The following is a 24,112-nucleotide window of genomic DNA, read 5'->3' on the forward strand; positions in this document are numbered from 1 at the left end:
ATTCTAGGCCTGACATGAGATCTTATTAGGCCAATGACGTTATTTTACAACCAAGTGGACACCGTCAATTAGAGGTAATACCTGAAGATCATCCGAAAACACCATCCCCAACTCCGTCTGGACGTCATCACATGCCTTATGGGCTAAAAACTGCACCACCAACTTTCCGAAGTCTGTTAGTTGGTGTATTGCCATCATTAAAATGAAAGAAATGAATGGTCTGTTAAGACGATATCATTGTGTTCCCCAAGATTAGATTAGATTAGATTCAGTTTTCGTTCCATAGACCCTAAAAATGAGATGATTCTCAGGGGTGTGGAACATGTCAGAAAGTATGACATAAAAACGTAAGGATATCCAGGAGCATATACTACTTTTACGTGAAGTCTTTGAGTATTTACTTGCAGCAGGGTTAACACTCAATGTGGAGAAGTGCCATTTCGTTTTACTAGAAGTCCATTACTTAGGCCACATTATCAGCCAGAATGGTGTGTGCACCAATCCGCAACTTGTTGATGCCATGAAAAACTTCCCAACACCCACTACAGAAAAGGAAATGCAGTCATATCTAGGCCTATCCAATATTTATAGAAAATTTATTCCAAAATTTGCTAAAATTTCAAGACCCCTCACACAATCGTTGAAAAAAGAAATTAAGTTGTAATGGTCTCCATATTACAAAACAGCATTGTAAAACTAAAAGGTTTATTGACCTCTTAGTCAGTCCTTGCTTTTCCAGATACCCAAAAGCAATATATACTTTTCTGTGATGCTAGCAGTTTTGTGCTAACGGTAATTGATGATTTTTCATGTTTTGTGTCATCATTGATAGCCATACTTAACCAGCAGGCAGAAACCATGGTACAAGCCATAGTTAACCAGTGGATACTAAAGTTTAGAACACCAAGCACCTACTGAAAATTTTACTGACCAACTTTCCACTTACCTGTCACCATCACTGGAACCATCACCCAAATTATCACCCGCACATAAATTTACCTAGCCAGCCTAACCTTTGAACTCTTACCCACTGTAAACCTGGCTTTCTTGAATAACTCTTTAGATTCAACTCTGCTCACCTCCCTAGATCAGACATTAGCTGTGCTATACAGGGTGTTACAAAAAGGTATGGCCAAACTTTCAGGAAACATTCCTCACACACAAATAAAGAAAAGATGTTATGTGGACATGTGTCCGGAAACACTTAATTTCCATGTTAGAGCTCATTTTAGTTTCGTCAGTATGTACTGTACTTCCTCGATTCACCACCAGTTGGCCCAATTGAAGGAAGGTAATGTTGACTTCGGTGCTTGTGTTGACATGCGACTCATTGCTCTACAGTACTAGCATCAAGCACATCAGTACGTAGCATCAACAGGTTAGTGTTCATCACGAACATGGTTTTGCAGTCAGTGCAATGTTTACAAATGCGGAGTTGGCAGATGCCCATGGCAGACAACCATGTCCAGTTTTGATAGATGCCCATTTGATGTATGGATTAGCACAGGGCAATAGCCGTGGCGCGGTACATTTGTATCGAGACAAATTTCCAGAACGAAGGTGTCCCGACAGGAAGACGTTCGAAGCAATTGATCGGCGCCTTAGGGAGCATGGAACATTCCAGCCTATGACTCGCGACTGGGGAAGACCTAGAACGACGAGGACACCTGCAATGGACGAGGCAATTCTTCGTGCAGTTGACGATAACCCTAATGTCAGTATCAGAGAACTTGATGCTGTACAAGGTAACGTTGACCACGTCACTGTATGGAGAGTGCTACGGGAGAACCATTTGTTTCCGTACCATGTACAGCATATGCAGGCACTATCAGCAGCTGATTGGCCTCCACGGGTACACTTCTGCGAATGGTTCATCCAACAATGTGTCAATCCTCATTTCAGTGCAAATGTTCTCTTTAAGGATGAGGCTTCATTCCAACGTGATCAAATTGTAAATTTTCACAATCAACGTGTGTGGGCTGACGAGAATCCGCACGCAATTGTGCAATCACGTCACCAACACAGATTTTCCGTGAACGTTTGGGCAGGCATTGTTGGTGATGTCTTGATTGGGCCCCATGTTCTTCCACTTACGCTCAATGGAGCACGTTATCATGATTTCATACGGGATACTCTACCTGTGCTGCTAGAACATGTGCCTTTACAAGTACGACACAACATGTGGTTCATGCATGATGGAGCTCCTGCACATTTCAGTCGAAGTGTTCGTACGCTTCTCAACAACAGATTCGGTGACCAATGGATTGGTAGAGGCGGACCAATTCCATGGCCTCCACGCTCTCCTGACCTCAACCCTCTTGACTTTCATTTATGGGGGCATTTGAAAGCTCTTGTCTACGCAACCCCGGTACCAAATGTAGAGACTCTTCGTGCTCGTATTGTGGACGGCTGTGATACAATACGCCTTCCCCAGGGCTGCATCAGCGCATCAGGGATTCCATGCGATGGAGGGTGGATGCATGTATCCTCGCTAACGGAGGACATTTTGAACATTTCCTGTAACAAAGTATTTGAAGTGATGCTGGTACGTTCTGTTGCTGTGTGTTTCCATTCCATGACTAATGTGATTTGAAGAGAAGTAATAAAATGAGCTCTAACATGGAAAGTAAGCGTTTCCGGACACATGTCCACATAACATATTTTATTTCTTTGTGTGTGAGGAATGTTTCCTGAAAGTTTGGCCATACCTTTTTGTAACACCTTGTATAGCCACTTATTGATGGAACACCTTTTAGAGCATGTAAAAATCGCCAGCTTATAACTACAAGAACATCAGTCTCAGCTGCTTCAATAATTTTAGCCATAATAGGTGTTGCTTTTTGCCTGTTCAAGTAGAAAGTTGCTCAGATTTCATCCATGCCATCTTTCATCCTAGGTGTTCAAAACAATAAAAACAGCAACAATGAGAAACAGTCTCACAAGGAACCAAATCAGTAGTGAACAAAAACTTAGTGTATGAGGCAACTGTTAGTAATGTCAGGAAAGAAATGTAAATATTATAAAGGAGCAAGTGACACTCTGAGTGAAGTAGGGGGCATGAAGTGTAATTACTTCTAAATGAATCAGTGCTTACATTACATCCAGATTTCAGTGGAAATGTAGCAGCCAGATTTTTCTTAGGGTAGAGGAATGTAATGGGATGAACTGCAGCAGTGCTTGGAGCTAAGGACAGAGTACCAAGAACTGGGCATCAGTCATTGCCAGTCGTCATTATGCCTGCTCAGCACCCTGAAGCTGTTGCCTGTAATGAATAGTTCAACAATACACATTATATTAAGTTTCACCTTAAGAGCATCACAGTATATTAAACATTATGTTAAAACATTTGAAATATTTTCCAACTTTTGTGTGAATGACTGTTTTGATAGATACGTAATTTATTTCTATCTATTGTTCTTGCAGAAGAGGGAAGAAGTTCAGTGTACCTTCCATGATGTGGGATGTACAGAAATACTTACAAAGAATTCTTTGGCTGAGCATCTGAAATCACAAGTTCATCAGCATCTAGATGTAAGTTATTTGCCAGATTTAATTTCTGTACTTTAGGCATAAAAGAAAATAGTACTGTGTAAATTTGTATCTGTGTTTCAACTTTGTACTGTGATAAGGAGACTGATGACACTAATAAAAATGCAAATAAAAATCACATATAGCCTTGAAGAGAGCTATTATGCTAAAAATAGTAGACTTTAATAAGCATTACAGTAACATGAAAAAATATGGTTGTTATTACTGATTGATAATGTTTGTATATGTTGAGAAAAATATTCATGTGAAAATTACTTTCTTGTGTTTCTCATTATTTTGGAAATTAAAACGTTTTCTGTTCTATTTAAAATTGATTTCCTCTTGCGAACTCTTTTTGAGATGACTGTCAACAGTGATAAACATATTTACACTAACTTATATATTTTTTCAGCTGCTTAGACAAGCGCACATGAAAGCACGAAGACAAAACTCTGTTGAAGAGAAGTTGAAAGGAAAAGCACAGGAAGCAGCTCTTCTTTGGGCACCAGATTCAAAAGGAGAATCCACAGAGAAAAATGGGGTATTTATTTATCTTGAAATTGTGTGTGTGTGTGTGTGTGTTTCAAATGATAGAATGCATCCTCATGTACTGATAACAAAAATAATTAGATTACTGTTTTAAGAGGAAGCACTCATGTACTGCTAAGTGTGCATTTAGTTATGCACTCTTAGCATAAGTTTGGGTATTATACCATTTACTTTTGCAGTTGTATCTCCAAATTGAACTTATTCTTCTAAAACCTTACCACCTAACAGAGTTTTTAAAAGTTGTACATGGAGGTTGAAGTGGAATAGTTGGGAAATATGGGATAGAGTAGTAAAAATGTGGATAATCATGTAAATTTCAGAAAAATCATATTTAATGTAGGCAAAATTCGATTCTGAGATTGCACTTAACTTAAACTATTAAAAGACATACTTACGGGAAGCAGAAAAAAATAATTTAACAGTGGAAAATTCAGGTTGGAATAATGACTATTATAAAAGAACAGATTACTACTCACCATATAGTGGACATGTTGAGTCACAAACAGGCACAACAAAAAGGCTGCTAAACAAGTAAGCTTTCAATCGAAAAGATTCTTTTGACTTAGACAATACACACACACACACACACACACACACACACACACACACACACACACACTTGTGTGTGTGTGTGTGTGTGTGTGTGTGTGTGTGTGTGTGTGTGTGTGTGTGTGTGTGTGTGGTGGTTATCTAAGTCAGAAGAAGCATTTTGGCCAAAAGATTACTTGTTGAGCAGTCTTTTTGTTTTACCTGTCTGCGACTAACATTTCTACTATACACAGAAATTAATTTGATTCAATAACGTATCTCTTAAGTTTATTAACTTCAAAAAAGTTCTGAAACAATTATCTGTTTCCATAGTATAAGTCATTTCATTTTACATTTATCTGTCTGCAGAAATCAAAAATGTATTCTTTGTTCTCTGCACCTGCGCACTCAAGAAATACCATGCACTCAAGAAATACCATGCACTCAATATTGCCTGACATGCCATCTTGGACTTCATAAATAAGAACCGAACCAACTGTATCTGTAGTTAAAATTGAGCAACACACAACAATTGACTATTCTGTTACATAATGCATTGTATAGTATTAATTGCTAGTGTACCTTTTGTATAATTATTGAATATTTTTTAAAACTTAGCTGCAAAAAGTTTGTAGAACTGCGAAAACAGTTTTCCTGCACTGTAACCTCATTCAGTGTCTGGGGATGAACTGGACTTGCTATAGAGAATCACTAAAACATTGTGAAATAGTCCATGCATCTTCCACTTGGGAAAACCACTCAACAGGCGAGAAATTACCGTATTCCGTATTTCCCAACTATCCTCTAATACCTGAAGTTCATGTAGTAGTTTATAAGAATTTCAGTCAGCTTAATGTCACTGATGTGCATCGGTTGAGTTTTTTAGGTGCTATTTAATGTGAATTGTTAAAATTTATGCAATCCCCAGCCACTGATATGATCAGCTGCTTGTGTGCGTCCTGTCTCAGCCAGTTTACATAAAGAAACCTCAGTGTTTACCTACTTTCCCAATTACAACAGCCCTAAATATTGATAGCACCCATGCGAAGAAACTGAAACTCATAGTCCAAGGGAAACTTACGTGTTGCTTGCAGTAAATACATATTGTCTTCCTTATATCCCTGTACCGACGGCTGGAATTCTGCATAGAAAGAATGACCCCTTGGCAGCCATGCAGTGGATGTTGCAGTGCCACATCTCTCCCCACCTGCTAGATGCTGAATACTTCAGACATGCTCACTATTTCTCAGGATTGTTTTGTTTCAGTCATTGGAGACACACTAAGAGAATTGGAGTATTTATTTATCACATTTATGTCATTTACTGCAGTCTACAACAATAATGTATTTATCCAGCAGAGCACAAAGATGCAGAAATGAAATGTCATTTGTTGGATGTACAGCAAGCTACAAAGGATGCTGAGATTCTGCCAAAAGTGATGATACTGAACTCATAACAGAGGCACATACAGTACATTGAAATACCATCTGGTGGGTTGACTTCAAAAATAAAATATGGTGGTACTGCATCGGTAGTCCTAGAAAACTGTTGTCCACCACAGCTAAATGATAAACAGGGGAATGCTTCGAAACTACTACTGCAGTTAAAACTACTCGTACACCATGGACACATTTACACTATGTGTTAGTAGCGAGCCATATGCAGAGTGTGGTGTGCTTAGACTCCTGTGGCTATCCACTGCAGTCAATTAACTAATGATCAAAAGCTAATTGTTCTAGGGCTGCGTTTGGAGTTGATAAACACACTACTCAGTTATTCCCCTTCAGAGAAATGTAGAAGTGACCATTGTTATAAAATATGCTGCTTCTTAAGTCTTGGTGAACCATATTAACTTGCAAGTCTGTTATCTGATTAATTGTAAAATTTTCCTTGCAGATTCTATGAATCTAGAAGTGTTTGATGTATATAGTGAACAATAATGGAGGTTCTGCTGCCACCTGACCCAAGTGCAAAATAGTTTAGAGTTTTCTTTCTCTTATTTCAGAATTGTTATGAATTCTGAGTACAGGCGATGATAATTTCTTCAGCACTGCTAGTTACTGAAGTGTCATTTCTCTCTCCCACTCTTGGTATCACTGTTCTATAGGAAGCTGTTGAAGATTACACTGTAGCAAGCACCCCTCCCTTTCCAGAAACAAAATTGCATTCCATGTATGTCGAATTAGTTTTATGTCATCATTCAAGTTTCTGTTTTACGGACAGGAAATGAAAGTTACTGGGCTGCACAATTCACTGCACTTTTTAGCCTTATTGAGTTTCCTTACTGTAAAAAAGCGTGCTGCATTCAGCTAAGGTACATGAGCCCTGTGTGTAGGCATGCAGAATACCATGGCCGGTAGCTGTGCAGATGGCAGGGGATACTTGGGGAGAGTCGTTGTGGTGGGGGCTGTGGGCAGACGCTGTAGGGGAAATGCCAAGCACTGGAGGGGAAGTGCTGTTCTAAACTGAAGCCTACATTCACATTTTTTGTAAGTATTAAGTGAGGAACTGAGAAAAAGTAAGCTCAAAATCTTACAGATAAGTACATCCTTGGCACAAAATATATGTGTAATGACTTCACTTACATTGTTCCAAAACCCATAGCATTTCTCATTTCACCAGCTATCGATGGCTCCTAAAAATTATATTCTTTCATTCGAAAATTCTGTAGTTAGCAGAATAACTTGGTAGATAATGAAGTTTTGCATAATCACCATACGACAAAATACTCCCCTCTGTGTGTGCTATCATCTGCCAAAATCTTATTTCGATATCTCCAACCTTTTATGAAGTATGAGAAATGTTGTGGATGTTTCACTCAGGCTTTATCACTTGCATGGTGCAATCTCAAGATTGCAGGGCATGCATGCCAATTCTGTCATCGCTGACTGGCTGAAAGGTGGCAAACGCTTGTCAGCCTCCCATTCTGAACAAACAAATGAACTCGCCTAGTGCTTTGGATGAAAAATGGCCACTGCACATCGTCCATTGTATCCTGCGCTACTTACACCCATAACCTTCTCATTATATTGAATAGAATTTTTTCCTATGTTTGGTAGGTTGGTAATGGATGTTATGTGGGTCTGGGGCAGTACTGGCACCTAAAGATAGCATTCTGTTAAACAGGTCAGTTGTGAATGTCCTCCATAAGTGATTTTTTCACCAAGAAGCAGCAGGAGAAAACACACAAAAATTAACAAAATGTGCAAGCTTTCGGAATCAGTGGCTCCTTCTGGCAGAATAGTTGAATAGGAAGGAAGAGGGACAAAGGAAAAGGACTGGCAAGATTTAAGAAAAGGGAATAATTACGGAAAAGTTGCCCAGAGACATAATACAGGGTGAGAAGAAAAGACTGACAGTTGCCAACTGCACTAGATCAGACTCGAAAACCTGAGAGGTTATGTTGGAAGATAGAGTAATAAGCAAGACAGAGATTACTGAAAAAACATCGTGCAAGTGTTAATAAGAGTGGAAAGTGGGGACGGAGGAAAACAGACAGGTCAGAAAATAAAAGATATACAAAACTAAAAAAGTGAAGAAAGGAATAGTTACTGAGAACAGATGCTGAGACTGAAGAAATTAACATAATTTAAGGCCGGAGGCATGGCAAGAACCAAGGGTATGTTGTAACACCAGTTCCTGCCTGCAGAGTTCTGGTAAAGTGGTGTCTGGGGAAGAATCTAGATGGCACATGTGGTGAAACAAGCAGCAAGGTCATGACTGTCATTTTGTAGAGCACACTCTGCAACATGTTATTTTGTATTACCAGTGTACATCTTCTATCTGTGCCTATTCATGCTAACTGATAACTTGGTGCTAGTCATACTCAGGTAGAAAGCTGAGCAGTGTTTACGTAACAGCTGGTACGTGATGTGTTGTTTCGTAGATGTCTCTCCCATTGACAGTATATGTTTTGCCAGTTACAGGGCTAGTATAGGTGGTGGCAGGTGGGTGGATAGGGCAGGTCTTACAGTGGGGATGGTCATAAGGGTAGGAGCCAAGGGCAAGGAAATGGTTGCCAAAGGAGCAGGATATTGTGGAGGGGGGAGGGAAGGGTTGGAAAGTTATTCCAAGTGTGGTGGGCAAAATGTCACTCAGAACTATCCTGGTGGTGCTGTGCTCCTTCTGCAATCATTTCCCTATCCTGTGGCTCCTACCACTGCTACCTCCTGATGTGCTTACATCTGTTTTTGTTACATGTTAATCTGGGGCTCTGTAAACAGATATGAATGTAGCTGTTCTACTTTATATCATTATTCTAGCATGACAAAAATGTGATTGCTTTCAGTTTGTTTGGAAAGGGATGGATAAAAAAAGGCTCAAGTCCTTTATAACCATCTGTTGTGTCTGATCTGAGTTTAGCTAGAACAAAATACATGCACAGGGCCTGCCCATATCAGTAGAAATAATGCATGAAAATAACTCAATAAATGAAACAGAATATTTCTAAATTCTTAGATGTTTATATTGATAAGAACTTGAACTGGAATACACATGTTACATGTCTTCTTAAACGTCTTAATTCTGCAGCTTCTGCATTACAGATAATGCACGGTGGCACAGTGAAAAGTAGCTCACCTCCCCTTTTAAGGCAAGTGCAATATTTCGGCATTTGAAATAGAATTAATGGCTATGATTATGGACAGTTTTATGCAATAATCGATTGTTACCATTCTTCAGTCAACATTTCAGTTTATTTTATCAGTGAAGTTAGACATTTCTCTTTGCTGTCTGCAAAATTACTTTCTTGGTAGAAGAAAGAATTGAAATTGTGGAAGCATATGTGAAAACAGGTTTGATTAAGGAAACACACAAAATTTCCCGGTTCAAGTATCCAGATAGAGGATTACTTGAAAAGAGGGCAGTATGGAGACTACAAAAATTAGGGTAGCTATGGATCTGTGCAAAATGTAAAATGACAAAGAATTCCTTCAGTTTGCACACCAGAAGCTGTTGCAGACATTCACCAAAGAGTTATTGAGAGCCCAAAGAATTCAACACGTAAACTGGCCCAAGAGATGCATGTACATAGGAGGAGTTGCCAATGGGTATTGAAAGTCTCAATTTGAAACCGTATCGTGTGGCAGTTGTGCAGCAAATACTGGTCGATGACTGTCAGAAACGTGCAGATTACTGCACTTTGCTTTTGAATAACATCAACAGTGGTTTGTTAGACCCTTTCCATTACATCATGAGTGATGAAGCAGGGTTTTATCTTTCTGGTCATGTGTATTCACAGAACACGAGGTAATGGATGATGGAGAGCCCTAACACTGTGTGTCAGCAATCACTCCATGATGGAAAAAATTGGCATTTGGTGTGGTGTAACAGAAACACACATCATTAGACCAATATATTTTGAGAGTACCTTTAACATGGTTGCATATATGGAAATTTTTGATATATTTTCTGCTTAACTCACTAAATATGAAAGACAAAGGTGCAAAAAGGTGTGCAGTATACTGGTGCATTCATTTTCAATAAGCTGCCAACCGAATTCAAAAATCTTAACAGTAATTGATGCACTTTCAAATCGAAACTGGAGAGTTTCCTCATGGGTCACTCCTTCTATTCTGTCGAGGAGTTCCTTGAAAAATTAAGCTGATTCTTATTGTATTGCTGATAGCTTTTATTTAAACTTATGGACTTACTTTTTCAGGTTCATGAACATTTATTTTTATTTGTTATTACTTTTATGTTGTAATTTCATGTACTGACATGTTCCATGACCTTGGAGATTTGCTCCTCAATTTGGTCCTTTGGAACTTGACGTGTAAATAAATAAATAAATAAACTCCCAGCAATATGGGACAACATGCCACACGTCTAAGGTATCCATGGAACAAGTCCATGATGCCTTCACTGAGTAACAAAATGACAGCCAACATTTACGGCCACCACATTCGCCAGATCTAACAATATGAGAGTCCCCCCCCATGGAGATATTTGAAGAGCAAGGTCTGTGAAACAAATCCACACACAATACAATATCTGGAAGTCAAAGATATTGTTGTTGCAGGGGGTCACTTTCAGCATCTTCTTTAAATGTATTTTTCACTGAAAATAATAGGTAAGTCTGTTTCATGTCAGTAATTTCACTGTATTTTTTTATATTTACGTGGACTACTTCATCTGTGCCACCCTGTCTCAGATTTTGAAAATGAAAGTGTAAAAGAAGTTGAATTAATTCTCCTATATTCATTCACTATTGTCTTATGGCGCCATGTTCTAGGATAACTCATCATTGAGGAAAACAGTGTTTGTAGCAAAGATGTGTGTAATAGAGATAATGTTTTATGTGCACTCTAGAATCTCTTGCAGACAGCTCTTTACCAAAACCAGCCTCACAGCACATTTACTCCCCTATCAGTTTTGTTGTCGACAACTGATCAGAGTTTAAAAATAACAATAATAATCATAAAGATGGCTTAGTGTGGCACAGAAAGGAAGAGGTACTCAGTCACAAAAATCTTTGACCACCTACTGAGTGATGTAAAGAATTTAATGGATAGTAAAATTAACTTCAAACATAAATAGAAATATTATCTGATTGACAACTGCTTCTACTCCATAGAAGGATTTCTAAAAGTATTGTAGTATGATTTTGTGTATGTACATGCATGTGTGTGTGTGCATGTGCATTTTTGTTTGTTGGGAGTAGGATTGAACATAGTTAAGTATAACCCAGTATGTACAGGAAAAACAGTGCATGGAAAAGATAGATTGCTACTTACTGTAAAAATGACACATTACATTGCAGACAGGCAAGTTAAAAGACAGTTGCACATTAGCTTTCAGCCACAGCCTTCATCAGAAGGCTGATTTGTGGCCAAAAGAAAATGTGTAAGTGTGTTTTAATTGTGTAACTTAATGAGTCATCATTACAGTATTAGCAATCTATATTTTCCTAACATCACTGTTATCCCAACCTGGAGCTTCCATTGTTCAGTATATGCAGGATATTTGAAAATGATGAATATATGGGTTTTAAAGCTTTGCATGTTTTTTACATTCGACTTAAAATCATAAATAATACATCAAATGAAAGAGCAACTCAAACAGCTTTGTTTGTATACCTGTGCACAAAGGGAAGAGTATGAAATGACCAAGAATGATTGAAGAACGCGTTGAACAAGTGAAAGTCTTTCATGCGTATCCCAAAGAAATCAGTTTGGAAGGCTATTCATGAATTAGCAATTCCAGCAATGTCTGAGTGGGGACTTTTAAGTAAATGCTTACAACTGCATCTACATCCTTATTAACTGCAGTTGTTCCAAGCTCTAAAGCCCAAAGACTACAGTTTCTGTGCCAACCTTTCAAACAAAACGTTGCTGCATAACGATGAAGATTTTCTGAATCATGTTGTCTTCAGCGATGAATTGACATTTCATCTAAGTGGAAATGTGAAACATCTAATGTGCACTTCTGGATATCAGCAAATCCTCGCGAGATGGTACAGTTGCTTTTTTTCATATCCCGATGAAAAGTGTACTGCATTTCTTTTTCAGTGAAGCAACTGTAACTGGTGTTTCTTATATCACTGCGTTAGAACTGTGACTCTTTCCTCAATTGGAAGAAACTGAACCACAGAACTTGGCAGCAACATGGTGCGCTGCCTCACTGGCATAACTCAGTGTGCAGTTTGTTAAAAAACATAGTATCCAACTGCTGGATTGGCCACAGGGGATCAAGTAACAGAGCTTGTTTTGCGTGACTTTCACATTCAGACTTGATCTGACGCCATGCGGTTTTTACCTTTGGAGCTTCATAAAGAATCATTTGTATGTGCCTCTGCTACCAGCTAATCTACCCAACCTTAGAAACAGCATGGTTGCAATAATTACTCTAGACCCACTGATTGAGTTTTGGGAAGAACTCACCATCCACTATTGAGTTTTGGGATGAACTCACCAATCACTAGATGTGTGATGAACGGTGCTCACATTGACACTTCAAAGAAAAACTGTTTGAGTTGCCCTTTCATTTGATGTAGTATTTATGATTTTAAGTTGAATGTAATAAATGCTACCAAGCCGACACACTGTATGTACTTAAGAAATCATGTAAGTGATCAGCACATTGCCATTTTTTGTGCTGAATATATACACTATAACTGTAAAACAGACTTGAACCACATCATAGCAAGAGGTCACAATTATGATCCAGGGAACATGTAAATAACTAACTCTACTTATGCTCCTACCAGGAAGATAAAACTGTGCTCCTGTCTTAAGCTATATTTTGCATATGGCACAGAATATCGGGTATTTGGTAAGACATTTTGATAATATCACTTTATTGGATGTAATGGAGCTTGTACTTCACTAACTGAGTTTGAGTTGTCTGTTTGCCATTACCGAGATGGATTTTGTAAAGACTGTCTACGGTTCGTGATTTAAAGTGATGAAATGACTACAGTGATTCATATGTGGAAAAAGTTATAATTTGCTGCATCATGATTTCTTTCAAGCAGGCTGCTGTTTGCATATGAAGATTTGAGTGAGTTTTCTGCTGATGATATTGTCGTGGTTATGGATTCTTTGTAATTTGTGACACTGGACTGATAAGAGGAGGTGTCATGTTCGGTATTGCTGTATATTGTTTAACTGCCTACACATTTCTGGTTGTCTATCTTGTATCCCCTTTAATGCTATGTTTTGTTGTAAACCTCTCACTGGAGATTTTTTGTAAACATTTTTGGAATACAGTGATCAATAGATTATTATATTTTGACTAAAGTTCAGTCTTGATCACACCATTTATGTTTCAATGACATATGTAACCGGTTTCGGTTACTTTTACATAACCATCATCAGACCAATGGCTCCCTTACGATGGTAGGCGGAGCTCTCCTCAGCTGCTACGAAGTTCTGACATAACGACGACGACTCATCGTGCGGCTGCAGGATGACTAACGTCATCCGCTACAAGCCAGCTATTTATAGCTGCTCAAGGTCATATGACGTCACATTTGATTTTCCAGCGGCCAGCCTTAAGTTAAAACTAGAAGGCTGGCCGTTACCCCGTCCGCCTGGCAGCGTGCCAACAGCGACAACCCAGAGGTGCCTCACACAGGGTTCATCCCAGAGTGACCCTGAGAGCTACAACACCAAGAAGAATCGCTTCTCGGCTTTTGACAAGATCAATGTGTAGGTTTTCTTATAAAAATAAACAACAACATAATAAATAAAATAAAATCTTTATTAATCTCAAACATTACAATAATAAAACATAACATCTCCTTGTACAGCACAATCATTACCTAAGGAACCACCACTCTTACACTATACATATATACATTCAGAACTTTCTATTTTACGACAAACACGACTTCTTAAAACAAGTGGTTCATCACTTGACAGATAACTTCCTCCATAAGCCTTATTAGACTGATGAATAATATTAAATGTCTTCCACGCAATCACATCACTCCCGAGGCTGAAAAGAACAATGAAAGGATGTTGTTTTGCCACCATTGGTGAGATAAAATCAGAATCGCTGAAGAAGCTGAACTCCATAATCAAAAGTGAGTTCCAGAAGTGCTTCCAAGATTGGTTCAAAAATGGCTCTGAGCACTATGGGACTTAACTGCTGAGGTCATCAGTCCCCTAGAACTTAGAACTACTTAAACCTAACTAACCTAAGGACATCACACACTTCCATGCCCGAGGCAGGATTCGAACCTGTGACCGTAGCGGTCGCGCGGTTCCAGACTGAAGCGCCTAGAACCGCTCGGCCACCAACGGCCGGCTCTTCCGAGATTGGAGAAGGTACTGACAGGAGTGTGTGTTATCTGAGGGTGATTACTTTGAAGGGGGAAATTGTTTATGTTGATGCATAAATAAAGATACTTGAAGATAAACAAAACTTCCCTCATGTGGGCATGATAAGACAGCAAAATCATTTGCATGTGTTTGGCTTCTGGATGCTTCACATGCTTTCTAGTAAGCTTCACATGCTTTCTGGTAAGCTTCACATGCTTTCTGGTAAGCTTCACATGCTTTCTGGTAAGCTTCACATGCTTTCTGGTAAGCTTCACATGCTTTCCAATAACTCAAGTTGGACTATGCCTTAGTGCTGTCAGTAGCTTTTTGTCGAGCACATTCCCCACATGACCTGTCAGTAGCTTCATAATGACCTGAATAGTGAAGTCGGTACACACTGAGTTGACTAAAGTCATGGGATAGTGATATGCACATATACAAATGGCAGTAGCATTGCATTCACGAGGTATAAAAAGGCAGTGCATTGGTGGAACTGTCGTTTATATTCAAGTGATTCATGTGAGAAGATTTCTAAAGTGATTATGTTCGCACAATGGGAATTAAAAGACTTTGAATGCAGAATGGTAGTTGGAGCTAGAGACATGGACATTCGGTTCAAGAATCAGTAGGGAATTCAGTATTTGAGATCCACAGTGTCAAGAGAGTGCTGAGAATGCCAAATGTTTGGCATTACCTCCTTGCCATGGTTAACTCAGCGGCTGACGGCCTTCGCATAACAACCGAGGTGAGTCTTGTTTGCACAGAGTTGTCAGTGCTAACAGGCAAGAAACATTGCTTGAAATAACAGCAGAAATCAGAGTGGGGCGTGCAACAAGTGTACCTGTTAGGACAGTGCAGCAAAATTTCATGTTAATGGGCTATGGCAACAGACGACTGATGCGAGTGCCATTGCTAACAACACGTCATTGCGTGCAATGCCTCTCCTGGGCTCATGACCATGTTGATTGGACCCTAGATGATGAAATTGGTGGCCTGATTAAATGAGTCCTATTTCAGTTGGTAAAAGCTGATGGTAGGGTTTGAGCGTAGCACAGACTCCACAAAGCCATGGACTCAAGTTGTCAACAAGGTACTGTGCAAGCTGGGGGTGGCAGCATTTACATAGAATGGACTGGGTCATCTGATCCAACTGAACCAATCATTGTCTGGAAATTGTTGTGTTCAGCTACTTGGAGACTGATTTCATGTTCCCAAACGGTGATGGAATTTTTATGGATGACAATGTACTATGTCAGAACATTCTGGGCATTTTGAGCGAATGGTTTGACCACCCAAATCACCCGACATGAATCCCATCAAACATATATGGAACATAATGGAAAGGTCAGTTCATGCACAAAATCCTGCACTGGCAACACTTTCGCAATTATGGACTGTTGTAGAGGCAGCATGGCTCACTATTTCTGTGGGAGACGTCCAAGGACTTGTCAAGTCCGTACTACATCGTGTTTCTGCACTGCGTCAGGCAAAATGAGGTCTGACACAATATCAGGAAGTACCCCATGACTTGTCGTGGGTATACAGTGTCGTGTGGGGCACTGCACTCTGCTGTACAAACCGGCACACTGACTATATCCCACACTGCTGTCATTTTTGTCGTATCTTAAACGAGCACAGCACTGTGAACTCAATGGATGTCCCTTTCTCAGGCTGTTTTGGGCTTTGAATAGTAATCATGTTTGTGCCCTGTCTTAACTACTCAACAGATGACTTTGGGTAGAGTCTTCCAACATTTTTATTTTTACTGTCTACAAACATACAGTTAACAAAAGTTAGTATTTCCTACTTAATAATGTGATGCTGTTTGATATGGAAGTTTCTGTTGTTTTCAACACATTCTTCAGATTCGTGCTGTAATTTGCCTGACCTACTTGAATCTCCAGTTTCTTCTTGTTGTGCTCAGAGGCTGTTTATAAAACAGGCAGTTTTAACTCTTTGTTAACCATATTCCCTAAAACAAGTTAGGGCAAAATTGAACAAAAGAAAGGATAAACAATAGATAACCCTTGGGATTAAAATGCCGTGTGCGTGGAAGAGGGAGCTCTGTGTAATTCAGAGAACAAGCAGTAGTCAAGATTTGGAACTCCATTACCATCAGTTAGGATGTAGTGTTGAATATTCCACTCGGTCATTAAAAAAAGAATAGTTCATGTACTACACTCAAAAAAATGAAATATTCCAGGAATAAGACAAAACCTCTTTGGAACATTACTAAAACAAGAAACAAACAGCACTAGTAACCCAAATTAAATTAGGCCCTCAGAAAATACCTCCGGCAGAAATGGTTGCACGTTCAAATCTTGGCCATCAGATTCAATCATTACTTCCTCACAGCCACTGCAAACACTACACACAGCAATAAACACTCAAATATAGACACATTAGATTTACTTGTCCAGACACTTGGTGCACCACCAACAGACACTAGCTTTAAAAAAAGTATACAATTCATCAGGTGTGTAAAAATTAGTAATTTTGCTGGCTGAAATGATGTTTCTAGTATAACATTAAAATTTTGTGCTGTCTTGACTTGATATGATTACCTCTAAGCTACCTTTGTAATCAATCAACCCTGAGAGACGTAAATTTTCTGTAACAGGCCCATCTGCAAACCACCTCTAATTGCAGACGTCCATCATTTCTTGCAGTCTTCAAAGGAATTCAAGGAAGTGGTCTATGATAGAATATTGACTCATTTGACTAACCAGTACTTGTCAACCACCTCTCAGTTTGGATTTCACAAAGTATTTTCCACAAAGAAAGCAATAAAAGATCTCACAAATGAACTGCTGACAGAGTTAATCAAGAAAATGTTGGTATATTGTGTGACCTTGCCAAAGCCTTTGAATGTGTGGCTTAAAAATAGCAGAGAGTCACATTAACAGTCTCGGGTGTGAAAATAACTTCAACGTGGGGAACATAACGTGGAGTGTCACAGTGATTGGTACTGAGCTCATTCTTGTTTCTAACCCACACACACTGTCCAGTCAGTTTAAATGAATAAATGAATGCAGTGCGGATCACTCCATGACATATAGGAAGAGAGTCAGTGAGGTTCTAGAAGGTACTGATAGGGATGTAGAGCCATGCTGATCCCAGTGCTGTGTCCAGCTGTGATAGGCTTTATGGTTGAGGATCCATGGTACAAATGTTCTGATGGAGGTTCCACAGACCATAACGCTCCTTCCTTCAGCCTGGACCCTGACAATTGTTGCAGGGTGTTTGCTTTCAATTCTAAAATTTGATGCAACTCAAAAGGCCACCTGTCACCACTCAACAGAAGTCCAGTTGCGGTACTGGTAGTAAATTCCAGCCTTTATCAGCAATGAACATCAGTCAGCATGGATGCATGAACCAGACACTTGCTGCAGACACCCATACGCAGCAACGTTTGCTGAACGATCGTTTAGGAGACACTGTTGGTAGCCCCTTGGTTCATCTCGGTGGTTAGATGCTCATCAGTTGCTCGTCTGTTCACCTGTACACATCTCTGCAGCCATCATTCACCCCTGTCATCTGTGGCCCACGATGTACCACATTGCTTCGGCTCTGAGATTGTATAGCCTCATTTTACCATGTACAGTATACTTTAAAATGCATGCAGACAGTTTACAAACTTACCTATTTTGGAAATGGCCCAAAAGCCAAAGATCCGGGCCTTCTGGACATCAGATAAATTGCGCCATTTCTGTATTACTACTATGAATGCACTGTTTTCCACGTCCCCCGAGATGCTGTATATACCTTCCACTGCTAGTGATAGCACCTTCCATCTGTGAGTGATTATTGCACGTTGACATCAGACATAAGTGGAGGTCACATTAATGTGACTGGCATGTGTATGTTCTTCCAGTAACTTTAAAGAGCAGTTCAAAAACTGTAGTGTTTGCTGATGACACAAGAAATGCGTGTGTACAATCGTGGTATCGCTTGAAGAGCCAAGGAGCCATCAGCACCAGCCATAGAGGGTGCAAAAAATTGGAGGATAGCTTTAACATAAGCTGAAACCAGTAGTAATAAACAAATGTTATTGCAATCTTGACTGTTGTTTTAATCAATACTAATCAGGGGTCCCAGACACTATAATGGCATAATGGCATCCGTCCATCCTTGAGGGATGATGGTGTAGCATGCTTGGTTTAGAGTCTGCAGCATCTGCTGTGGCTAAAAAGTCCCACTCGAGAGTGGCAGTCCCTACTGCAGTTTGGACATGTGAAATTTGAGGGACTTCGAACAGAAGCCGCTCTGTCTCTTCGCTTTGTCCTCTTCCTGATTTGTTCCTTTGTGCGTTCATCCTCTGAGAGCTTGACGCCGTTGCGCACAGTTACTCGCCACTTGACACGGTCATCTGCAATGCTTTCCCAGTGACTTGGATTGATTCTGGTCTTGGTCAGGTCTCTCTTGCAGACATCCTTGAAACGAAGATGCGATCGTCCCACTGGCCTCACACCTTCCTGAAGTTCGCCGTACAGCAGCTGTTTCGGTATCCGTTCAGGATCCATGCGCCTGACATGTCCCAACCATCTTAGACGTCGATGACTCAGGAGTGCAAAAATGCTGGTTGTGGTTGCATGATGAAAGACTTCGCTGTTGGGTACTCTGCATCTCCAAGAGATCTGAAGGATCTTCCGGAGACAGCAGAGATGGAAGCTGTTGAGTCGAGATTCATGCCTAGAAAGAGTTGTCCATGTCTCTCAGCTATAGAGAAGGGTAAAGGGTGCTTATAACACAAGCGTTGTAGACTTTTAATTTAGTTTTTGTGGTAAGCAGTCCGTTGTTCCATACTCTGTTTTTCGATCTAGCCGTGACAGATGATGCCTTTGCGATTCTGTTAGTAAGTTCAGTCCATGGACAAGTTGCTACATATTGTAGATCCCAAGTAGGTAAAGTCATCAACTATCTGGAGAGGATTTGCCATCAATGCTAATGGATGGAAGGTTGGTAGTGCTCTGCGCCATGATCTTAGTCTTTTGAAGGCTGATGAGTAGACCAAACTTTTCACAGGCATTTGATAATTTGTTGATTATATACTGCAGCTCATCTTCTGTGTTCGCTACTAGAGCTGCGTCGTCCACATATAACAACTCACGGATAACAACTGTATTTACTTTGGTCTTGGCCTTGAGGCGAGCAATGTTGAAAAGATTTCCCTCAGACCTCGTATGTAGATACACTCCCTCCTCACAGTCGTGAAAGGCAAATCTGAGCAGAAGGGAAAAGAAAATCCCAAATAATGTAGGAGATAACACACACCCCTGTTTCACACCGCTATTAACAGGGAATGCTTCTGATGTTTTACCGTTGAAGCAAATTGTTGTTTGTGTTTTCTCATGGAAAGAGACAATTATCTGTAGTAGTGTAGGTGGGCATCCAATCTTCTGCAACAGTTTGAAAAGCCCACTTCTGCTCACTAAATCAAACGCTTTAACAAAGTCAATGAAAGCAATATAAAGTGGCCTCTGCTGCTCACGACATTTCTCTTGTAGCTGTCTTAAGGAGAAGATCATATCTACGGTTGATCGGCCAGGCCTGAAGCCACACTGAGATTCTGGGTAGATTCTGAAAGCTAAGATCTGTAATCGCATTAGGATGACTCTTGCATAAGCTTTCCTGGCTACACTTAGTAATGAAATTCCTCGGTAATTGTTACAGTCACTTCTGTTCCCTTTCTGTTTATATAGAGTAACTATCCTCGAATTCCGCATACTCATCGGGACATAACCTTCTTCCCAGCTGGTTGTGATAAGTGAATATAAATGTTAGAGAAGAACAGACTTGTTATACTTAATAACCTCTGCAGGGATCCCATCTTCACCTGGGGCCTTTCCATTAGCAAGAGAATCTATTTCTCTACTAAGTTCTTCCATAGTAGGCATTGCATCTAGTTCTTCCATAACTGGCATTTGTTTGATGGCGTCACATGCATCCTTGCTAGCCTCATTCTTGGCTGCATACAACTCGAGGTAGTGTTCAACCCAGTGTTCCATTTGTTTGCCTTCATCAGTAATGACATCACCCGCCTTGGACTTCAGGGGAGCTGTTTTTCTGACAGTTGGTCCAACTGCTTTCTTAATACCATCGTACATTGCCTTAGCATTCCCAGAGTCGGCCGCTTTCTGTATACCTGCACATAAATTCAGCCAGTAGTTATTTGCGCATCTCCTGGATGTTTGCTGTGCCCTGTTCTTTGCTTTTCGTAGGTCATCTCGAGTTCTTTCATTTGGGTTTCTTTTGTAAGCAAGCAGGGCTTTCCGTTTAGTGTCAGTGACTGGTTCCATTTCTTCCAAATTTTGCTTGTACCAGTCCTTATTTCTTTTTCCTTTTCTTCCATAGGCCAATACTGCTGAGTTGTAGATTGCACCCGAGAGTTTTGCCCATTTCTTATCAACATTCCTTTCTGCTTGCACGTTTCCTGGGAAAGCACTTTCAAAATTACTGGCAAAATCCTGCTTTCTTTGTGAAATATGTTTTCCCGGCTACGACACAGTTTGAAATACGGCATCTCGGCTACAGTCCCCAGTTGAAATATGGTATCCCGGCTAAGACACAAGTTGAAAATATGCTCACTATTTTTTATTTACTTAAATTTGCCATATTTCGTGACAGTACCTTTTCCGTTAGACGTTTGCTAGCCGATATGAGTCTTGGCTTCAGTTGTCTAAGTATGATTCCACAATGCATCGTTGTCGGCTGCAGAAAAGACGTGGTTCAACGTGTTTCTCTCATTTTGGTGTTTCAAATACCAATTCTTCAAATGTAGTTTCTTCTTTTTAGTTAATACAAAAATAATAGTAACATAATTCAAAATTATTTATGACGGCGACCTTCACATTGTTCTTCCGTCAACACACACCAAGAGTTAGCTGCCGACTGACTATAGTCAAAGACGACTCCAACGTCAAAGATATTTTACACAATTCACAAGTTTCCACTTGTAATCAGTCTCTTTGCTATTCTTCGATACATTTTCTAATAGTAATCAATATGCTTTTACTCTCAAAAACAGAAGTAAATTAACATATAATAAGACAAATTATAATAAATCCTGACAAAAATATAAGAAAACATTTACAATTCGGTATCGACAAATACGGTAAAAAAATTACATCTCCCAGATCCATTACATTTGTGTGTCATGAACATGATCTCTGTTGATACGGGGATGACCTCTCGGTTTAGCGTGGTGACATTTCTTAGGAGTGAGCCTCAATGTGCACGCCACTAGAGCGTGGTCTGTGTTGCAATCAGCACTATGATAACTTCGTTTCAGTAGCACATTTTTGAGACCAGTACGCCTAGCTATAAGTCAAGTTGATGCCAGTGATGAGAGCTCGGGTGTCTCCAAGACACCTTGTGCTGATCCTTAAGCTGGAAATATGTGTTTGTGATACAGAGCAGACACTGCTCATATGATAACTGAACAGTCCAACAAGTGGTTCACAGCAAACAGTTTGTTTTTAAGTCTTTGCCTCACAAAGACTCATAATATGCAGTTTCAGACAAACAATAATTACCTTTTAACGCCAGAAGTAGGCATTAATCATCACACACTGAATGAAGCACAGTCTCCTTGGTTAGATAACAAGTTAAGGAGAAGTCAGTATATGGATAAAGTAATCAAGAAGCTCAATTCAACGTGTTATGCCCTCAAATACATCTCCCACTGTATTGAGCTGAAGACAAGAACTGTTGGCTTGCATATATTCACTCCCCATTGCCTTATTGAATTTCTTCTGGGCAGTGCACTTCAAGTAACTGTGCTTGTTCAGAACCGAGCAGTAATAATATTGTGTAAAGTATGTAGTCATACAACTTACAAAAGCCTTTTTGAAGATCTTGGAATTCTTACACTCACTTTCCAATGTATTTACCTTTTTGTGGTTTTTGTTGCTGATAATAAAAATCAGTTTTGACTGAACTTTCAAACAAAGTCACAATACAAGACACAAAATTTAAATTAAGCTTCCATGTCCAGTGTGAGATATTCGACAAGATCCTGCCCAACATAAAGATAGAAACTTGGAATCCCTACCACTTCAAAAGAAAATTGAAAGCTTACCTCATTAGCCACTCTTTCTACAAATTATTGGAATATCCAGGTTCAGGGATTTAAAATTTCTGTCGGCAGTGGTATCTGTACAACAAGTAATTTACTATAAATGGGACTCAGTATTTATAGATGTAATAATATTTTCTTTGAAAAATACCATTGTAGTCAAGCAAATATTTAGCTACTACTAACAGATAAAAACACAAATTTAGAAGGCATTAGTGTGAATAGCATTAATCAGAATAGTGATAGTTTTGATGGTAATACAGTATACAAATTAAGTTTCTATGATGCCTTTGTCTCATGTTAATGTGTACCTTGACTTGTTCCACATCCCTGAAGATTCTCCTTCTTTACGAGATCTACAGAACACAATGAATGAAGGAATGGGTGTTTGTTTCTGTTACTGTTGAATGGTGGTTCCAGTGGTATCCATACTTGTTGGCTACCATCATTGATGATGATTTCTGTGGAGGTGACCATGGCTGCTAATCCTATTGTTGCTACTTAATCTGGCTGCAGGAGATTGTTCACCTTCTTCAACATAGTAGCAGTTAGACCATGTGGCAATTCACATTTAGTGTAACAGACACACTGAATATAGTGTATAAAAGAACTTAAATGTTAACAAGAAAGTGAACATGTTATATAAGTTACAGCTGTGTATATACCCAACATGGAACGCAATAAACACTTGCACTTCACCAAGGATGAACTTAAAGTAGAGCTATATATAAAGGCATGCCCACATTGCACATTCTGGAAATAAACTGCTGAGAAAAATTTGAGAAAGTATTGAAATCAAGAGAAATTGCTTAGGAAAATACACACAGATGTTTATGATTAGGTTGCCAAGGGAACACTGTTCTCTCTTCAGACTTAGAAATAAAACATAGTTGATCCAATTTCAAATAGTGGGAAACGCGCGCGCGCACACACACACACACACACACACACACACACACACACACACACCTGTCTTGTACCTGTAGTTTCTGTCTGAAACCATCATAAGTACCAGTGCCTTTAGCACAAAACATGAAACTGCGGATTCTGTTGCAAGACAGAGACATCTAGTGGTACACTGAGGTAATTCTACAAATGTAGTGCATTGTAGCAGTAGCTTATAATGTTCAAAGCAACAGCATGTAGTTTTTTTTCTTTTTTTTTCTTTTTCTCTCTCTCTCTCTCTCTCTCTTTAAAAAAAAAAGTGTAATGGCTGTGTTCAGGAGATCACTGTCAGTGAAAGCAAGGGTATCAGTTAGGGTAACATAAGTTTGAGCTCTACTACTGGAATCACTGGGGCAGTATATGGTTTTGATACAAAACTTATTAAGTTTTGGGCCCATTTTTGCTTATTATTTGGGACTATAATTTGTTTTAGACTTTATGAGTTCATGGAAGTTTTGAGACGTGGGATTGTGTCAAGGAGAAATGTGAATTTGCTTTCAAATATATTACCCAAAATGATGGGTGATTGAAATCTGTATGTCCTTGTGATTCCAAAGTGGAACCACACCCATAAAACAATTTTTGTTTACTTTTTGCCAGTTTCTTCTTGTATTCATTGTTTACTGTGGTAATAAAGGTTAATTATGTGAAAAATTTTAAAATTATTTTTCCCCTTATTGGTGGGACTTGCAGGGTTAAGTAGTGTACTGAGTAAGAAATA

The 24,112-nt window shown here is 39.5% G+C and overlaps 1 protein-coding gene across 1 annotated transcript in view; it reads left to right on the top strand.

Annotated features, from left to right (window-relative positions):
* Positions 1–24,112, top strand: part of LOC126174968 (TNF receptor-associated factor 6-B-like) — an 82,435-nt gene that overhangs the window by 50,584 nt on the left and 7,739 nt on the right. The window contains exons 5-6 of the mRNA XM_049921438.1: positions 3,424–3,531; positions 3,941–4,069. Of these exons, the coding sequence (XP_049777395.1) occupies positions 3,424–3,531; positions 3,941–4,069 (237 nt within the window). The remainder of the gene's footprint in view (positions 1–3,423; positions 3,532–3,940; positions 4,070–24,112) is intronic.

Source organism: Schistocerca cancellata, chromosome 3, assembly GCF_023864275.1.
Source record: "Schistocerca cancellata isolate TAMUIC-IGC-003103 chromosome 3, iqSchCanc2.1, whole genome shotgun sequence".
NCBI classification, from domain to species: Eukaryota; Metazoa; Arthropoda; class Insecta; order Orthoptera; family Acrididae; genus Schistocerca; species Schistocerca cancellata.